General features: G+C 37.8%; 1 protein-coding gene across 6 annotated transcripts in view; it reads left to right on the top strand.

Annotated features, from left to right (window-relative positions):
• Positions 1–19,323, top strand: part of PTPRM (protein tyrosine phosphatase receptor type M) — a 445,924-nt gene that overhangs the window by 163,877 nt on the left and 262,724 nt on the right. For all 6 annotated transcript variants that reach the window (XM_053945623.1, XM_053945606.1, XM_053945597.1 and 3 more), the window contains exons 6-7: positions 2,356–2,530; positions 10,129–10,422. In XM_053945623.1, the coding sequence (XP_053801598.1) occupies positions 2,356–2,530; positions 10,129–10,422 (469 nt within the window). The remainder of the gene's footprint in view (positions 1–2,355; positions 2,531–10,128; positions 10,423–19,323) is intronic.

Here is a 19,323-nt window from a genome sequence, read left to right as displayed (position 1 = left end):
TATCTTGGCATGATTGCCCCCTCTTCATGAACTGCACATTAAGGCAGAAATTACAGTGGCATTGCCTAGTCCTTTCCCTTCATCTCCTTCTCCGTGGGAACAGAAAGAAATTGTTATTTTTGAATATTTACACAGTTCTTCAGTTGTATGGTAACTCATAAAAGTCCTGGTAAATTGTGGATGCAGGTTCCTCGCGTGGAAGGGAGGGTTTACTGTGCAGGCTGTAGAGCAGAGGAGCTTGTTCACACTCTAAATGAGCTGAGCTAGTTTAGGTGCTAGAATTAATCAGTGTGTGGCAGTATGTTTTTCCCTAGGGAATAACTTACCTTATTTCTTGACAGGATAAAATAGCCTGCATGCATGTTGCATGCCTTCCTGATGTTGCAGCTAGAAAAATGGGAATAGTGACATGGATGGGTGTAATGTAACCACAAGATTTGGGTATGTACAGGATCCTTCAAGAGCCTGAAGGCTGTAGTAACATACTTTAAAACTGGCTTATGGCTTGTGATTGACCAGCAGTTCTGATTATCAGGATTAATTAAGTTATTGTATTAGGTAAGAAATAATGTGGCTTTTAAGAAATAATCATTCTCCAAACTCCTAATTAACCCACTGCTTATCTCCTGTTATCTGCAGCCATTCTTGCTAGAAGGATTTTACAGTGGAAACACTAGTAAAAATAGTAGTTTTGAAATAGTAGTTTGAAATGTTTCTTTCCAAGTTTAGGTTTTGGTAACTGAGATGCCACGTCACAGAATCTGCTTTATCAGCAGCTCAAACTTCAAGGAATCTTAAGGAGCTGTCAATTACCTGAAGTAATTCTCAATAATTTACAACTGAGTAATTTTTAAGGCGTGATAGCACACTCTTCTTTGGACATCTTACAGACATTTTTTTTCTTTCACATAAACTTTACATTACCTGTGTTTTCTTTTGAAGAGGAAATAACTCTACATTACTGTGCATTAGAATCAGGATTTATTGTTAATTATGTTGCTTCTTTGGTATAACAGCATGATTAACTTTGACTTGGTTTTGTGGTTTATGGATGAGTTTAATTTTGTGAGACTGTTGTTTAAAACGCTTTTGTTATAACTTGTATTTCAAAGATATTGCCAATTTAGTGGCAGAGAAGATCACAGTAAAATGAGATCAGTATTTTCTATATGTCTTCAATTCTGCTGGAGAAACTACAGACTCCAGGGCAGAAGAGCAGACATCACCAAATATGTTGTTGTTTTATAGGAGCTTGATAATGCAGGACCCTTGACCTGCTTGAAGCTCCTCAAGTCAGAGAAACACACTAAACATACCTGGTGTTATTATGTAGCATCTGATAGTGTATGTGCCTTCCTGGAGACAGTGATTTTTGTGAAGTGCTAGTTGGGGTTTTCCAGTTTCTCTTCATGTTCCAGTTTGTTGGAATACGTATCATTGTATGAAAAGTGCATCTTTCTCGTTTGTTGTCAGTACATTTTGGTGGTTGGTTTGATTTTTTTTTTCCATCCAACTTTAATAATTCAATCATTACACATTTTCTGCGTGTTTTTGAGTGTTCATAGTGCACATATCCTATTTCATGGTCAGGTGGAGCATGAGTTCTGATGAGAATTTGAGAGCCAAGTCTCTCTGCCATTATCTTTGTGTCAAAGGACGTGGCAAGTTGTCATCTCTGCCTTTCTTCTGTCTTCCCCCCTCCGTTTTTTACTCCTTGTGCTCCTTAGCTGTTACAGGACTCTTTTTCTTGTGCCATATATGTAATGTGTTGAATTGACAGCAAGACAGTGCACTGAAATAAAAACTGCCCATTTTCCAGTTCCATGCTGAGGAAGTGAGAGGTGGAGACAGCTTCAGGTCATTTACCTGATAAATCTCTGCCTAGTCTCTTCTACCAGAGTGTCTGATAACCCCTTGGGTGGGTGCTGTTATGAGAACCATCCACTGATGTCTCCCTGAAAAATGCATATCCCAAGCAGAAGATACAGGAAAAGAAGAGAAAGCACAGACTGACTATGCTGGGCTTAATTGTCTTAAAAAATAAATAAATTTAAGTATTTGTGTAAAACAAGCTAAACAAGTAAATGTTACATTGTTCTCAAATCTTTCTATTAGTTAATCTATAAAGAGTTGAAAGCAGTTGTTACAGATTAATGGTTGCCCACTCATGATGGATGGTTTAACTAACATGGGAAGGCAGAACAGTCTCATTGTCACACCTGTAAAAGTAACATGCAGACTTCTGCTTCTATCTTTCCTCTCCTCCTGGGGAACTTGAAAGAAGTAAAAATGGGTTGTCAGTATTTTTTTTTTAATATGACTAATAATACTCTTTATTTTATTTTCTTTGCCTAGGGTATTTATGTACGGGATGCACCTTTGAAGGACATAAAAGTGTTCAGTGCCCGACAATTTGTAGCTCTTTTTAGTGTGGTGAATGCCACGAAGCGGGACGCTGGCAACTATCGCTGCATGATCCGGACGGAAGGAGGAGTTGGTGTATCCAACTATGCAGAACTGATAGTCAAAGGTACTTCACCATACAGATCAGTGTTTGCATGCTCCCTGTATGGAACCAGGGCTTGCAGTTGCTAATGCAGCAAGAATGTCACCCGTAGCCTGTTAAAACTTGATAAGAGGTTCAGTAAATAGATTTTATTTCTGTAAATCTTGAGAGTCTAGCCAGCTGTAACAAGGGAGTGATAGAAGAAACCAGGGCTAATTAACTAGGTACTTGTTGATTGCTGTTCTAAATATTTCCCCAAAATGCACTGTTTAGACCTATACACCTTTACAAGCTTTTATTTAAAGTATGAACATAGGAATGGCTACTTGCCCCCTTTGTGAAGATTGTATTCTAAAAATATACTTACTACAAAATATGCAAGATTTACATTTCAATGAACACATAAAATACACATATTTCAGTATAAGGAGGGGTGTAAAACTTTGGGGAACACTTAGATGTAGGTAGAATGGGGAATAATCTGTCACCAGTAGAAGAGTATGCAAGAAAGCCATAATGAAGAATAAACCATTTTCCAAAAGCAAGAATAGGGTTTTAGTGAATGTGTTGTAGAGAAAATTAAGAGAAACAGGACAAAAGAAGGATGTTGGAAATAACCAGGGTATGAAGATAACAAGACAAAACAAATTGTAGCATGAAAACATAGAAGAGCTATTTAAATTGACAGATAAAAAAAGAAACAAATAGAGTGGGTGAGATGAGAATATAATTATAAGGTATGGTGGAAAAAATGAGGTTATTTCAGTGCAAGCATGAAAAGAAAATAAAGGAGATGGCCAAAAATAGATACATAGGAAAGTCAGCAAAGAAAAGAAGCATGGGCTATAACCACAGTAGGAATGATGAAGCATCTTTCAGACCTAGCACCAGTGAAAACAAAGAGGAACGAGCACTGCCTGAAGGAGGCAGAGGGAGGAGTTACTGCATCAATAAGGAGAGGTGCAGGAAGCTAAAGGAGTTCATTTCTTCTCAATCTCTTTGATTCAGGGTGTTTAAATTTGTTAGTGCTTCTTTTGAGATGCAATAGATGAAATTATGAAGCGTATCATTAAAGCATTTGTGCTTACCCAGATTCTTTCAGAAAATTTGCACTGGGCACTGTGAGCAAGTGGATAGCCTTAGGGTGTAATCCCATTAACTGCTTGTAGAGTGGCAAAGTAATTATGGTAATCCCCATTGCCTGTGTTGGAGCTTTTATGAGACCACCTGCAGGTCATTCCTTCTGACCTAAAAAGACCCATTTTAAGCATTGTGCTGTAAAACATTAGATGACTGTACAGAACAGCAGCATTAGGGGCTAATGAATAAGTACGCTTTCTTATTGATGACGTATAATTAAGAAATGGTATTTCCTAATTTTTAGCAGGTGTTCTTCAATATCAGTTCTTCAAAGATAACAGGTTGATTTCAGTGCAGCTATATATTTTTTAATCCATTACTATCTGTAAATCATAAAGAATGTACATATGCCCACACTGCATGTAATGTTTATTTTACTTGTGAATTGTTGATGGCTTAATAATGGTATATGTAAAAACAGTGGTGTAATTACTTCCCCCTCTTTGTTACAAACAATGAATTTAATTCTCTTCTCATTTACACTTGTATAACTAAACTGCCTTAAAAAGAATTTCCTTGGGATTACATTGCTAGAATGACAGGAGAGTCAAACAGAGCATTCCTAAGTTGAAGAGAATCAGTTCTTTCATGGTCTGTTTCATTTTGGTTACTGAACCTATAACTCAAGTTGCAAAAAGTTCTGCTCTGGAATAGGGCTTTTTTCAAAATATATTTGCTTTCAAGTCAAGGTGTTTGCACAGTAGAGTGGGTTAGAACTCTGTACAACATTCATTCCACTTCACTATAGACAAAGTTTCACTAAATAGGAACTTACTCTAAGTAAATTCCAATTATGTGTGTAAAGATCTTTAAGCTTTGTAGTGCTGTTGTGGCATGATATTGTGTGGCACTGGAGATGAGGTACCAGAACTCTTGAAAAAAAGCAGAAGGGCTGCTAGTTTCAGGTGCTGCAAATCAAACCTGCAATCACAAAGGAATAGGAATGACATCTTGAAAATGAAAGACATGTAAGAAACTGCCAGGTGTTCTTACCCTCTTCTTTTTTTTAATCTTCTTTTTTCACCTGAGTGGGCATGTTACAGCAAAGTTTCAGCAGTATGGATGGGGGGAAAATCGCAATTAAAGAGCTGTCTGTACTGTTATTAAATAATAATAAACACGAATATTGTCTAGTTAATGAGAAAAAGCTTGTCAGTGAACAATTAGTCTGGCCTTAAAAAGAGGGGAGGAAAGAAAGGGTTTTATTTGAAAACTTGTTTGTGGTAACTTACATGCTTTTCAGAGGATGGTATAGTAAAGTATTGATTGTTCTATTTAAATAAATCCTGAAGGGGAGGTTTTCAATTTACCTGAGTGTTTGTTCTGATAAAAAAGGCTGAAAAGACAAGTGCCTTGTCATTGTATGTGCTCAAACGGCACAGTATCCTCATCTAAGTTTGTCAGAGAATTATATTGAAATGTCATTTCATCTAATGGGAGGCATGAAATTGGCCTTGTCAGATAACCCACTTATTGTAAAAAACATCAGCTGGTATCTAATAGATGACATAAAAGTAATCAAACATTGAGCAAAAGGAAAATACTAGGGTGGAATTGATTAAATGTGTTTGGTGAAGTAAATTAGAGTTCTACATACAGTCCCTAGGTTGAAGTTTCCTAATAGTGGGCAGATCCAACACAGATTAGATTTAAGAGAACAGAATGAGCCTGTCTAGCAGACATCAGATTATTACAGAGTTCAGACTGCTTATTGAGTTCAAACAAGGTAAACCTAGGTGTCAAATTGGTTAAAAGGAGTTTGGCTAGGTTTTTAAGCAAGGGCAGAGAAAGGTAGCCATCTGTAATGCTGGCAGCTTAAATGTCTGCATTTTCCAAATGGAAATCTTTTTAACACTGGGAACAGAAACAAACCTCTTCAGGACCTCTAGAGCAAAGATTTTATTCTGGAGGGCAAAGTCATTTTGACATCAATACATAGTAAGAAAATATCAACAATTACTTTCCTGTGGTATCAGTTGTTCTCATGCATTAAATATACACAGATACTTGGCATCTGTTTTTTGCTCTCTCCAACTAACCTTTCATGCTGGATCCATCACTGTCTGTACCCCTTTTTTTTACCAACAGTGCTGGCATTAGGACTTATTTTTATTGTCGCCCAACAATTCCTATAATGAAGTCCAGTTTCATATGTTCATTTTTTGGCAAACTGACTGGAGACTTGTATTTTTCAGTGTGGGTGTGTGCTTCAGCCTGGAGTTGGTGAGAAAACCTCCACATAGAAGAGCTGATACAGTTCATCCATCTTAGTGATGTTGCCATAGGAAAGTGCCTGAAGGCTGTGGACTTTGAAGCAGTAATATTTTTTCAGGAGGGTACTAGTTATGTCAAAAATGCTATTTTTCTCTTCCTGTGAAAATAGGTTCTCAAATACAGTTATTTAACAAACTGCTAAATAAAACCCAGCAAGACCCTGGGACTTCCTTGAGTTCATCTTTCAAATTCCCCCAAAATTCTAAATACAGTGTACAGTATTTAATTGCAAGCGGGGATCTGAGCTCCTCTGGGGCAGGCTGGATCCAGGCACAGGGATCAAGACCTATGAGCTTACCATTTGTGTGCTTTTAGTATACAGTTCTCCATCTTGCTGGATCCTTGCACTTTGAGAGTAAAATGGTGATGGATTTAACAACGTGGATAGTGAGGAGTGCAAGAACAAAAAGCTGCATACCCAGATGAGGGGACCTCATTGCTCTCTACAGCTGCCTGACAGGCAGTCATAGCCAGGTAGGGGTCAGCCTCTTCTCCCAGGCAACAAAGAAGAGGACAAGAGCTCATAGACTCCAGCTTTGCCAGGGAGATGTGGGTTGGACATCAGGAAGAATTTTTTCCTTGAAAGGATGGTTAAGCATTGGAATGGGCTGCCCAGGGAGCTGGTGGAGTCCCCATCCCTGAAAACATTCACTTAGTGCCGTGGTTTAGTTGGCATCTTGGTGTTTGGTCAAAGGTTGAATTGCATTATCTTGGAGCTGTTTTCCAACACGATTCTATGATTTTGTAGAGGGGAAAAAAGAAGAGAAGGTAAACATACACACATTCATGCATTTCCAAAAAGTTAGGAAGTAGATCTTATCATTTTTCAAGATAGTGCTCCTGAGCTGCTGAGAAGAAATGTCTATTTTTGTCTTCTTCAACTCACTTAAATCTTAGAGATTTATATTATTTCCAGTGGCATCTCAGTGTGATGCCTTCTCCTCCCAATTAAAATTTGATAAGAACTGCAGAGTAAAAGATGTTAAGATGTTGTATAAAATGTTTGGAAAATCTGTGTAATTTAAGAACAAAGCAGTTTAAATGAAGGAGTTGCAGTTTCAAGTGTGTTTTCAATTAATAAAAAGTGCATAAGAATAAATAGTTTACATTCATGTATGGCTACATTTGGTTTTATTATCTGTGTAAGAGAAGGGCTGCTCCTTATCATAAAGTCTGTCTTTTCCTCATATTTAATACAAATTATCTATTTCTGTAGAGTGACTTGGAGAGCACCTGCTTAAAGCTTTCTGTCCCCTACAGACCTCTGACTTTGTAAGGTAGCCACTGTTTCCTTTCCCTAAGGGATTGTGCCCATTGTCATTTGTCAGAGAATTCAAGAGGAGTTTTGAAGTCTAAAAGGCATAAAATTTGAAATACGGATTCACTTACCTTCTTTTTTTTTTTTTTCAGTTAACATTCTATTTTAAAAACCTATGTTTAAAAGGGCTTCACAGTACTGAATATATTTGTCTACTTGCTTCAGGAGGAGATCTGCAAGGAAGAACTCCTCTTTAAGCTAAGTCATTGTACTAAATAGCTACTGCTACAAACTTTTTTCTGCTGTCAGTTGAAAATCCTTCCTTGAACATACACAGCGCTGAAATATCAAGTCTATTGTACTGTTTCATAAAGGTATTAATTTGCATGTTATTTAATTGAGACTACCTCAGTGGCTGCCAGTAAAACTGCTTTTAGTAAAGGACAGTTGTGCTGCAAGTGTGATACTTACCTAAGTGATTCAAACTCCTCAGCATCCTAAAAATATTAAATCATTCTTGTCAAAATCATTTTTGTCAAAACAAAAGACAGAAGAATACATTTCAGACTTCAGTCTTAAAATAATTTAATTATATTTGGTTATACAGTGTTTGTATTAGAGGGTCTGCTTAATTGAGTCACATGTTTTTAACCAGTCACTTAATATGAGCATCATATTTGTAATGAAAGGTTGATTTTAGGTAGTCTCGATCTCTGGTGAGAAGGTAACTTTTGGTATTAAACTATGTTTATAGTATGAAATTGCAGTATATGCAGGCTTTGCTGAAATAATGTAACTTTAATTAACCTTTTCATTGTGGTTCCCGCCAAATGAAAAACATGCCCCGAGGTATAAAAAGACAATAAAATACTGTCTGTTTCAAGTACTTGTAATATTTGGAATGAATTGGTGTAACCACTAACCTTAGTGACCTAACTCCTGAGTTTGCATTTTGAATGGCACTTCAACAGCCCTTAGTAGCATTTGAAACTTGAAAGTAATTAACTGTTCTTTCAGCATGGCTAAGTAAATGCCCTAGGATCCTCTATAAAAGTTCCATTTCATGTCTTGGTTCACAAAACAGCCTAATGATTTAAATTGATGCTAAATCATTTTGAGTCAAGTCAGAACTGTTTCCAGACATACTATCACTGTATGAAGCCATACTTTATATACTTTAGGAAGAATAGTTTTAATAAAGCTACAGTATGTTTCTAACTCAGCCATTACATCAGTTTGCCATATATTGCTGTTGACATAAAACTATGCTTTCACTGCTGATTTGAATATCTAAACAATATTTGTGTCCTGGAATCTGCCACAATATTTTTATAGCTATTATTATATCTATTCCAATTAGTAATGCTTAATAGATATCTTTGGAGATGTTCTGGTTTGTTGCCCTTTGTATTGTGTTCTTCATGATAGTAATCACTTAGTTTTGTTAAGATGAAAACACACAGTGATGACGCCTGTGTTTGCTGGTTTGTAGTGTTGTATTTCAGCAATTGCTAACAGATTGCACAGATCGAAGCTTGCATACAAGTGTACCCTGCTAATTAGAAACACCATCAATCTGAGGCACAGCTAATCTTCAGTGTACTTAGTGCTCTGAGTTACTCTTTCTATAAATGAAAAAAGGTGGAATAGTATAGGATAATTATGTGTTTGTTAAAATAGCATTTTTTCTATTTCTCAGGAAATACTGAATGCTTCCCAGAGATCCTTTCTCCCTGTTGTTTCATTCTTTTATGTTCTTTGCTTTAACTGTGACTTTGAAGAGCATGACAAAATGATGAAATACATAAATTCAACTTCTTGTCTGTTTGACTACCTGTATCTCAGTACAGAGGGAAATGGTTAGCAGAAGAGGCTAAATCTGAATCGAAAGCTTAGGAAAGACAGATGTCCTGTGTTCATTGCATATTCTATGTAGCCTTAAGAAGGTGACAGTGTTTGCTGATAGGTATGTTAAGAATAGAATAGAATATTGGATCAAATAGTGTCTTATTACTATGGCTTGATTCCATTCTACTTGAATATATTTAACCAGCAGGAGGCGAATTTTTGACAGATATGATGCATGAAAAAGCAGAGTAATTTAACCAGTAGGGAAAAAATAATTTGTTATTTACCTTTAAAAAAAAGATGATGTCTGCAAATTATTTCTGCAGTCTAATTTAAAATAAGATGCCCATCTCAGAGTAAATTAAAGTGAGTTTAAAACTTTGGTCAGTTTTGAAATCTTCAGAATCCAAACTATCGGGTTATCACATGCATGCTTATTCTGTGATACAGAGTACCCTTTCTATGTGGTAGTTAGTGAAAATAGCCATTACATGAAGTAGAAACAGATCTCTAGTAAAAACTGAAGAAATCCCCCAGCTTTCATTTAACTGAAGTATAGAATATGAAAAATTACTGTACTTACTCCACTTACACAGAAGTCTGAAAATATAAAGGCTGAATATTTAAGTACATGAAAAATAATTATTTAAAAAACTCATTTTGTTTCTGTGCAGAAATTTCTGTTCTCATTATGTGTAAGGATGGACTACAACATAAATAGCTTGAAAACATTAGTTGTGGGTAGGATTAATATTAATATCCAGAATGAACTGTATTTGTATGAGAAAACCTGAGATTATCTTTCTTTTTAAATTGGGAGTTGCCATGGAATGTTGAGTGAATAGAATTCCATTTGCACCTGATTCGAAGTTACGAGGTTTAAACCAAAACCTTCAGGTTAAAATCTCCAACTGCATAAGCAAATGAATCTGAATATTGCAGTTAATGAAAATAAATCAACTGTAGTGGTGATTTCTTCATATCCATGTTTTTATGCAGTCACCTCTAATGTAGTACAAAACCCTTGCTTATTTGAATGTTTTAGAAGTAGAAAAAATGGAAGTGTAATCATAGCTTGTTATCATACCTTACTGTTTTTCAGAGCCACCAGTCCCCATTGCTCCACCTCAGCTGTCCTCAGTTGGTGCAACTTACCTCTGGATACAGCTGAATGCCAATTCCATCAATGGGGATGGACCTATTATCCAAAGAGAAGTTGAGTATCGAACTTCAAGTGGAAGCTGGTATGACATACAACCCGTGGACTCCACAAGCTATAAGATTGGGCACCTGGATCCTGATACAGAATATGAAATCAGTGTGTTACTTACAAGACCAGGTGAAGGAGGAACAGGATCTCCTGGCCCAGCTCTCAAAACAAGAACAAAATGTGCTGGTGAGTACTCCAAGGTGATAGGAAAGTTGTAAGCATCTTTCTAGGGCTGAAGACATAAGTTAATTCACTGGCAGTTTTTACTGTCTGTCTTAAACCAGTAGGTTGCAGTAATTAAGACTGAATGGTTTTAAGTATAATATATTAGCATTTTCCAGCTACAGTGACCTTGAAAGCAACCTTCCGTGCCAGTGTAGACTGTAGATGAAATAATGACTGTGCATGCTTTTTTTTTTTTTTTTTTTCAATGTCAATTGTATCAAACTTGTAGATAAAGTGGGAAGAGATCCTGGGTAACTGCAAAAGCATTCACTGTTGAGTCTCAATTAGCAGATGAGGTTTAGCAGAGGACCGCTTTCTTGAGTGACTGACAGCATGTCTCTTGACTAAATGAGATAGTGCAATTTCTGGTGCGTTGTAGCAATCTTGGCCCCTGTTTTGGATGTTATAATTAATAGAGTTGACCTCTGATTGTAACAGCATACAAAATTCACCTATTACACAGAAGCAATTGTAGGATAATTTTCAGTAAGACTGGCAGTGATAGTAGTTTGGGATTTAGCCACTCAGAAAATAATAGAGGATACTGTGACCAGGATTTTCTTTGGTAATTACTATTTTCCCCCAATATTTTGAATCATCTCTTTGCTGCTGTAAAGGTGGTGGAAGATAGGCAGGAGTGTAGCTAGAGAAAATGGGAGTAGCAAGGGGCATTAGCTCATTGTTCCTAGGCTTTTAAGGAATTACTTAGTCTTACTTGCCTTTTGAACTCAAAAAATTATGTACTTCAACAGAAAAAATATGTTTCCATTGCATATACTTTTTGTAAAGTCACCTGGCCACCTGTCAGTGAGTAAATGTCATTTCAGTTGAATTGAATTGGTGTGATGTCAAACACAAAATGAAATATAGTTGCTGTCAGAATCCCACTTATATGTTCTGAAGATGCAAACTTATACAAGTACTAACTCTCTGATGTTATTTTTGGCATTTTTTCTTCCTCCTGTTACTGGAAAAAAGTATTTAATGAAAAGTACCCAAAAGCAGTACAGCTAAATTATAAAGTTAAGTATTTTGTATTTATAAGATTTTCTCTACTAGGCTAAGATAACTTCAGCTTAGTCAAAAGTGGAGCATAAAAATGAAGTATAGTTCCCTTCAGGAGGGTTTCTGGGTCACTGTGCCCTTCATAATAATGTAAAATGTCTGTCTAGACAAGGTAAGTGCATATTTAATACACAGTTATTTCAGTTATTTTAAAATTAAAAAGTTTTTCTAATGATTTTTTCATCTGCTTGTATAATCAGGTAGTAATGCAGTACTGGGTGCTGTGTAAGTGAGCCTGTCCCGTAGGGTTGTGTTGTGTTACCAGTCTTGGATTCGTCACAAATCCAAAATGCAGTGCCAAACAGGCTGCTGTGAGGGAAATTTAACCAGACTTAGTAGAGAGTGATATCCGCAGTTTTAGTTAATATTTAAGAATATAATCTGCTTTCTGTTTTCTCAGTGGTACATACTGTTGAGTATTAAAACAGGCATTCAGTTTCATAAACCAGTGTGTACTGGAAGTGTTTTATTACCTGGTAGTGTCTTGTAATACATCAGAATTATTTGTGTTTTCATTAAGCTAAACAGTAACATTCTTAAATTAGAAGCAGAAAGTTAAATGACTGAAAAATGTAAATTGAATGATGATATTAAATCTGTCTGTACAAATTTTTTTTTTTTTTTTTTTTTATAGCAGAAGACCCTGCTTTGAAGGTGTAGTGGTTATTGGTTAACTGTTAGCAAGTGACATGCTAATAACTGGCCCAAGGGTTTAAAAAGAGATGCTGATAAACTAATGACGGTATAATTAAGCTGGGTAGGAGTAAAATAATGCCAGTCTCCAAAGCCTACCATAGAATTAATAAAACAGGAGTCTTTAAGAGAAGAATCATTGCACCTTTTTAATTACTGTGATAATTGCATGCTGCTTGCCTGTTCCCTAGGGGAAGATAGTGAACCACTTGGAGACTTGAAGCAGTATGCTAGGCATTCAATAATCTTAATAGTTCTCCAAAGCATTTGAAATATGTTTTCATTTTAGCAAAATGAGATTTCAGAGGCTTCTAATAGACAAGTCTTATCAGTAACTTTACTAAATAAAAGCATCTATAATTAGAATGCAAAGAAAAAAAATCTCTCCAGACTTGGGTGCATCATACTCACTGGAGCAGTTGTCACTTCAGAAAGTGCTTTGTTTCCTTTTGATGAAACATAATGCAAGTGCTCTTTCAGTGTAATTCTCAGAAAGCCAAAGAATTACGTTGAGGTCTGGATTAGATTTAACCTAGAATGTGGAGTTCAGGTTTGAAGTAGTTTAATGGATTTTGGCCATGGTGAGCCACATTTCTGTCAGACTTAGAAAGAATGGGTTTTCTCATTTAAAGGTGTGAAAAGGAGGCCTTCCCAGGTTGTCAGGAATTTAAATCACCTGTTCCTATGCTGAAAGCTCCCTCTCCCCACAACCATCTCATATGATATTGTGAACCTAGAATACAGAATGCGGGGATGGAGCACCCACAACTTCTCTGGGCAATCTGTTCCAACTGCCTCACCACCCTCACAGTAAAGAATTTCTTCCTAATATCTGATCTAACCCTACTTCCAATTTGAAACTCTTTCCCCTTTTCCTATCACTGTTGTTCCTGATTGTTCCAATCTGACCCCAAACCAGTGGAACTGTCCATAGTAAAAGTGAAGTAGATATGTTGAAGGATTAATAAGATAGACTGTGTTTTGTAGTTTCTTCTTATCCATATGTCATGGTTTGACACTGGCGCAATGCCAGTGCCCCCATGAAAATGCACCTTCGTAATAGAAATGCTGTGAGATGTTATCAGGAACAGTGCAGAGCAGGCCCAAGCTTAATAACAAATGAGAAATAACCACTTTATTAAACTACTACTACTGTAAAAGACACACACACTAAATCCAGGATGAAGACCCTCCAAAACACTCCTCCTCCCACCCAATTTCCAAAACAACAACACTGAGACATCACCCGGGATTCCTGATCAAGTTGCCACCCTTCAGATAATCAATACTCAGTCCATCAAGGGAGAGAGGAGTCTCTCTTGCACCATTGACCCCCCCCAGGAAACACAGTTGCCACCTCCTGTGTTTCCATGTCACACATGGCAACCACCCAGAGAAAAATCTGCCAGTGTGACACTCTCCTTTCCATGTCACAGTGCTCTCACCACCGTGCATGGACAGACTGCTCATAGGGCTCCTTTAAGGACGCTTTGCCACAGACCCAAAGATACAACAGTTCAGCTTCTCATCTTGGGACTACAGTCCCCCCCACTTTCCCCTGGGGCCAAGGGTCCAGGAACAGAGATCATCTTCTTCCTGAAGACAGAGGGCATCACCATTCCCTCCTCAGCTTTTCTCTGTTCTTGTATTTCTGTGCTGGTAGTCGCTGAAGCAGGTCTCCTTGGGTCACCACTGTATCCCCCTAAAATGCAGTCTCTATTGCAGGAGAATTTGGTTCAGTCTATGGCTAACAAGAAAAGTCCAGCCAAAAGTTACTCCATCATCTCCTCCCACCTAAAAATTTCTTCTTCTAACATCTCAGGTCCCAGACTGTCTCTCTTCCACTATAAATCGAGGAGGATTAATATTTTACGAAGCCTTCATTTTCCAGGATAGGGTTAAGAGTTCAGACTCCCCAGACAGCTGAAATCTCTGCCCAGAACTCCCAACTCCCACACTGGGCATCTTCCCCATCTTCTTCCTACCTCCCCCCCCCCTTCTCCTCCTCTGCCGGCAAATCTCCAGGTGCCATCAGGCTCTCTGTCTCTTTCCCTTTGGGGGGGGGCGGAACAAAGGCATCTCTGTTTCTCTCCACCCTTCTGTCCGCAGGAGCTGGCTCAGTTCCAGTACTTCAACCCCCTGGTCTACCTTGACCAGGCCATATGGCTTCCCCTCCCCCACCCAGCCCGTGGCTGGGCAGGGGAGAGTCTGCACTCTCTGACGACCGGAACCAAAGAGACAGTTCTCCTGGGAGTTCTTGCTTTTAACCCCCTGTGTTCTCAGAGGCGTGTCCATACCTTCAGTGGTCACTCCAGGTGCCAATATCCAAACCTGACCACTGATTGGTTTGACCCAACTTCCTGAAAAAATTCACTTCCATGTCAAACCATGACACCGTATCAGTATTTCTGTGGGTAGATTTATTTATTTCAGGGCTTTGCAGCATGCTTTGTCTTTGACATTCGTTTCATGATACAAATCTTGATCTGGTCTGTGTCTCTGCATTCTGGTGATGAAACAGTGCCCCAGTTAAAGCACACCTGAATAATGCAGAATTGTTAAATGAGCTCTTGCAAATTTTTTTTTTTTCCCATAGCCCCTCTATTAGGAGATGTTATTTCTAATTTATGTTGTTCCTTGCATCGACTGGTGAATAGATATGCCTTAAAGACAGCTACCTTAGGAAGAAAAGTTAAAATAAAATTCTCCCTCCTGCTAAGGGAGGGGATTGTTAAGGCCCCCTAGGGAAAGTTGTTTTCTTTTTCTCATAATTTTTTTTCACTGTGACATTTGGCATAATTTCTGAAAATTAGCATATTTTCCTTTACTGAACCAGAAAACTCCACTGTAATTTAAGGAAATTTAAAAAATAAATAAAAGAATCTTCTGATGAATTATCCCCAAACTGTGGAGTTTTTTTAACAGTCAGATCTCTACTTCTTTGTGCTAAGACACAATTACAACCCTGGAGTATTTGCAAAAACAATCACTGTCAATTTAACCAATAGTTTTGATACAATGAAGTAACAGGAATGTTTTAATTAACATCGTTGATTTTGCTGTCTCTTCTATCCCATCACCTGAGCTTGTCAGGAGGAAAGCTGTTACTCCCAGTACAACTGAGCTCTTAAAACACTGCTGCAGGTTTGTTGTAAAATGTCTGGTACTCCTAGAAGGCTTGTTACAATCTGGAAGAACAGAGCAGAGGAACTCTTTAAATCCCCTCTCTTGAAAAAGAATAATCTTTGTTTTTCTCAGTTCGCTCATTGCTTTGCATTGAGTTGGTTAATCTTCCAAGGTGTCAAAATTATTTCACTAGTTCTGTGCTGCTCATTGGCATCCATTGGCATTGTGAAAAAAAAAAATCTACATGTGTCGGAATACACTGATAGAATGAGTATCCTCTTCCCTCTGATCAGTTCAGACCTGCATCAGGTTGCACCAGGCAGAAATATCTCTGGGCAGATGGCACAGGCCAGGAACTGTCTTGAACCCTGCATTTAAATTCAGCGTGCTCAGGTATGCTGGACAGTACTCAGTGCCACCATTGACATCCTGCCCCTTGACATAGAGCACTGTCTAGGTCCTACAGAATGGACAGTCTGTATCTTCTTGTGCACAACATTCTGAATAATAAGTCAGTTTTGCAGTTGGTTTTCCCTGTTTTGCAACCTCCCACCTTCTTTTGTTATTAATTCTCTTGTTAATCTTTCCCTTTGTCAGTGTCCCTACCCTAGCCTTTCTTGAAACTCAGTGGTGCTTACTGCTGATTCCCATGCCCTTCCCCATTCTATGTTACTATTAGGAAAGATGAGTTCCTTCCTAAGAACTTCTCTAGGCTGAAATGGCAGCTGCTTTTCTCTGTCCTTCACGACTTCAATCTCTTGACCTTTTTGTCTCAAGAAAAGAGGAACGATCTTAGTGCCGCTGGGAATTAAGTTATTCCTTCTCGTTGCTATACCGTGGGGAGCTGCCTATGAAGAGGTTCAGGATTTTTTCAGACAAGTAACAGAGTCTTAACATTGCTTAGTTTTGTGATCATAGGAAAATGTCAACTTGCAGCCATACTGCATTTTTTTTCCACAGCTCTTTCTCTTAGTAATTTTCTTCAGAAGTTTTAACCAAGGTTTTTGCAGCTGTGTTGTATGAGAGCTAGACTTCAGGTCAGAGACACCTGAACCCTTTGGAGTAGGGTGCAGATATTGCACCATTTTATTTTCTATGGAAAAGTGCCATGATATCTCCATTCCTAACCTGAAACTGTAATAAACTTTAGTAGAAAGTTGCATTGATTTATCATAACTAGAGTCCACAGTGAACTTACATTTTATTTATGGTTTTATTATGGAAGTAAGATCCTACTGTATTGTTCTTTTTTTCTAATGCCTTTCTGATAAACAAACTGTCTCATATAAGGTCACTTTCTCTTAAGGGTAAAAGCTATTTGGATTTTCTGCACTGTAGCAGGTGAATTGCAGCTTTCAGATGTGCAGGAGATAAACTGAAAGTTTTTAGTAGAATTCCAAGAAAATACTGCATAGTGAGATATATATGTTCATGTGTGTGTCTGTATCACTGGTCACTTACTTGTGATGGGGAAACAAAACAGAAAGTCATCTTCTTGGAAGGGGACCTTCAGAAAACACAAATGGTTTTCAGCATTGATTAATGTATGAAAGCTCTTCTTTGGCAGCCACTTGCCTGGAAACAAGTGCCCAAGGTGCTGCTTACTGAGATGACTTCTCTGATGCCCTGTTACAGAACAGCTTCCCCTTGTGTTATCAGGAATCTTGGGTTGGGAAAAACCCAGATAATCCAAATTCCTCCCACAGTCTCACCATAAACCCTGGGAAGATGATGGAACAACCAATCTTGGAAACCATTTCCAGGAATACAAGGGACAAAAACATGATCAGGAGTTGTCAGCATGGATTCACAGAGGGGAAGAAGTCATACTTGATGAACCCAAACTCCTTCTGTGGTGAAATGGTTTTGTAAGTGAGTAAAGAGCACTGGAGATACGCAGAAGTTATCTGGACAAGATGCTGTAGTTGGCACTGGTAGAGCAAGGGTGGTGTACAGTGAGGGTTGGACCAGATGAACCAGACCTTTCCTACCTCAGCTACTCTGTGATTCCAAATTTCTGTCAGAATCTTGAAAGAGAAGCTGTCACCATGGAGTTTGTTAAATTCTCCTAGACTCTGCTTTAATATGCAGATCATGATCTTTCACTGTATTCCTGTCCTCGTCTGAAGCTGTGTAAACAGTGAGGTATGGTGTGATGGAAGACTTTATCACAGACAAAAGTTTGGGTTACCCTGCATTGTTCTAGTTGCTTCTCTAGATTTGTGGTTGCCAGTCATAACGAAAACAGAACATTTTCTTTTAGGAAATAAACACCATGAGAGTATCTGCCCCTTCATATCAAATGTGTCTTCCCTTTGCAGGAGAAATCACAGGTTCGTTCTCCATTCAGTGAATCTTCAGCCTGTGAACACAAAAACTTCTAATACTGGCAACCAAGAGAACTGGCGTTATATAGAAATTATTAATAGCTGCACTTCCGTGTCTCCATTGGTCCCTAAATAAATAGGTTTTGGTTAGATAGAGCATCCAGAGATCTCACTTGAGAACTAGAACATTTTCACTCTCCACCACATGAAGGGGAGGGGAAAAAAGAGGACAGGAAAACTGCTGCAAGTATGTAGGTCTGTTGGCTCTTTCTGACACGTGCTGAAGTATGAGAGGAATATAGACACAGTCTAGTGTTGGTAAGGACACAGAGCATGAAACCTGACTATCAGATCAGTTTGTTTTGAGAAGCTGCACATTAGAATAAGGAGAAACATTTGGGACTCTTTCCTGACAGTTACAGCTGGGTTAATATACGGATGGAAACAAGAGTGTATGTAAAAATAACTGCCATGTCTTTGATTGTGTGAAAAGCAGTCATATAAATGGTGACTTGTTTCTTCACTTTAACAGATTCCCATTTCAAAACATTTGCAGAGGAAGAAATTAACCTGTTCTTTGAGACAAATGAACCTTCACTAACTTAGAGCAGACCTGAGGGGCAAAATTATTAATTTCACATCTGCCAGGTGGAGGCAATGTGAATAAAACATAATGACCCTTAAGGAAAACTAGATAATATGATTTCTCTTGTGACATATCTTCATCTCCAGTCTTTGTTGCAGTCTTTTGTTAGTTACAAGGATAAGCTCAAAAACACTCAAACAATTATCGTACCCAACTTCAATTCAGGTAGAACTGCTTGTTATGGAGTGAGAAAAACCCAGCAAGCTGGGAATATACTGGTTATAAATAAAAGACTGCCATGTGGGCAGCTTTAATGAAAGTGGTGAATAATAAATACTTGCAAAAAATTCTGTATTTACAGGGCATTCCTTAGTATTACTCCATTCTGAACAAATTAAATACAAGCTGTTTCATAGATGCTTTGAATATCTCTTCTCAGAAGTATATTATTACTGCAGATTTAAATGAATACATTGGTACTCTGTTACTATAACAATTAAAAATAACAGGAAAGGGCATTCTGTGTATTTTCAGTGAAGTTTCATGGGTGCCTTGAAATTTATCCTTACCAACTTTATGCTAAGCACTTTCTCCCCTCTTTTGAGGCCTATTTTTACATAAGCTGTTCCAATTCTCATATGCAGTTATACCATACTGTCTTTCACTCACAGGCAAACTTCATTTTGAATTATGTTAATCCTTTGGCAAAAGCTTTAGCAAATGAAACAGCAAAGTACGACTTTTCCTCTGACTTGGTTTTATCCAAAACCAAAGCAAAATCTTCTATACATTTGAAGTGACCAGTGTATATTTACTTCATTTTGTGTCTAAAAGAATAACTTATTGTGTGTGCCAAGGAGTGTGTATGTGTATATACAGACACACACATATATCCCCATCTCTTTTTCCTTCATATATACATATGAACGTATCAACCCTATGGCCAAAGAGAATTTAGGCTCTAAAGGGCAGGTTTCTTGCTTAAAAGAAAAAAAAAAAAAAAAAAGAACTTCTGAGCCAAGTCTAATAACTCCTTTTGATTTAAGAATCAGGAAAATAAGATAT

This window comes from Vidua chalybeata, chromosome 1 (assembly GCF_026979565.1).
Source record: "Vidua chalybeata isolate OUT-0048 chromosome 1, bVidCha1 merged haplotype, whole genome shotgun sequence".
NCBI lineage: Eukaryota > Metazoa > Chordata > Aves > Passeriformes > Viduidae > Vidua > Vidua chalybeata.
The sequence above is the reverse complement of the archived record's forward strand: the minus strand, read 5'-3'. Positions and strand labels throughout refer to the sequence as shown.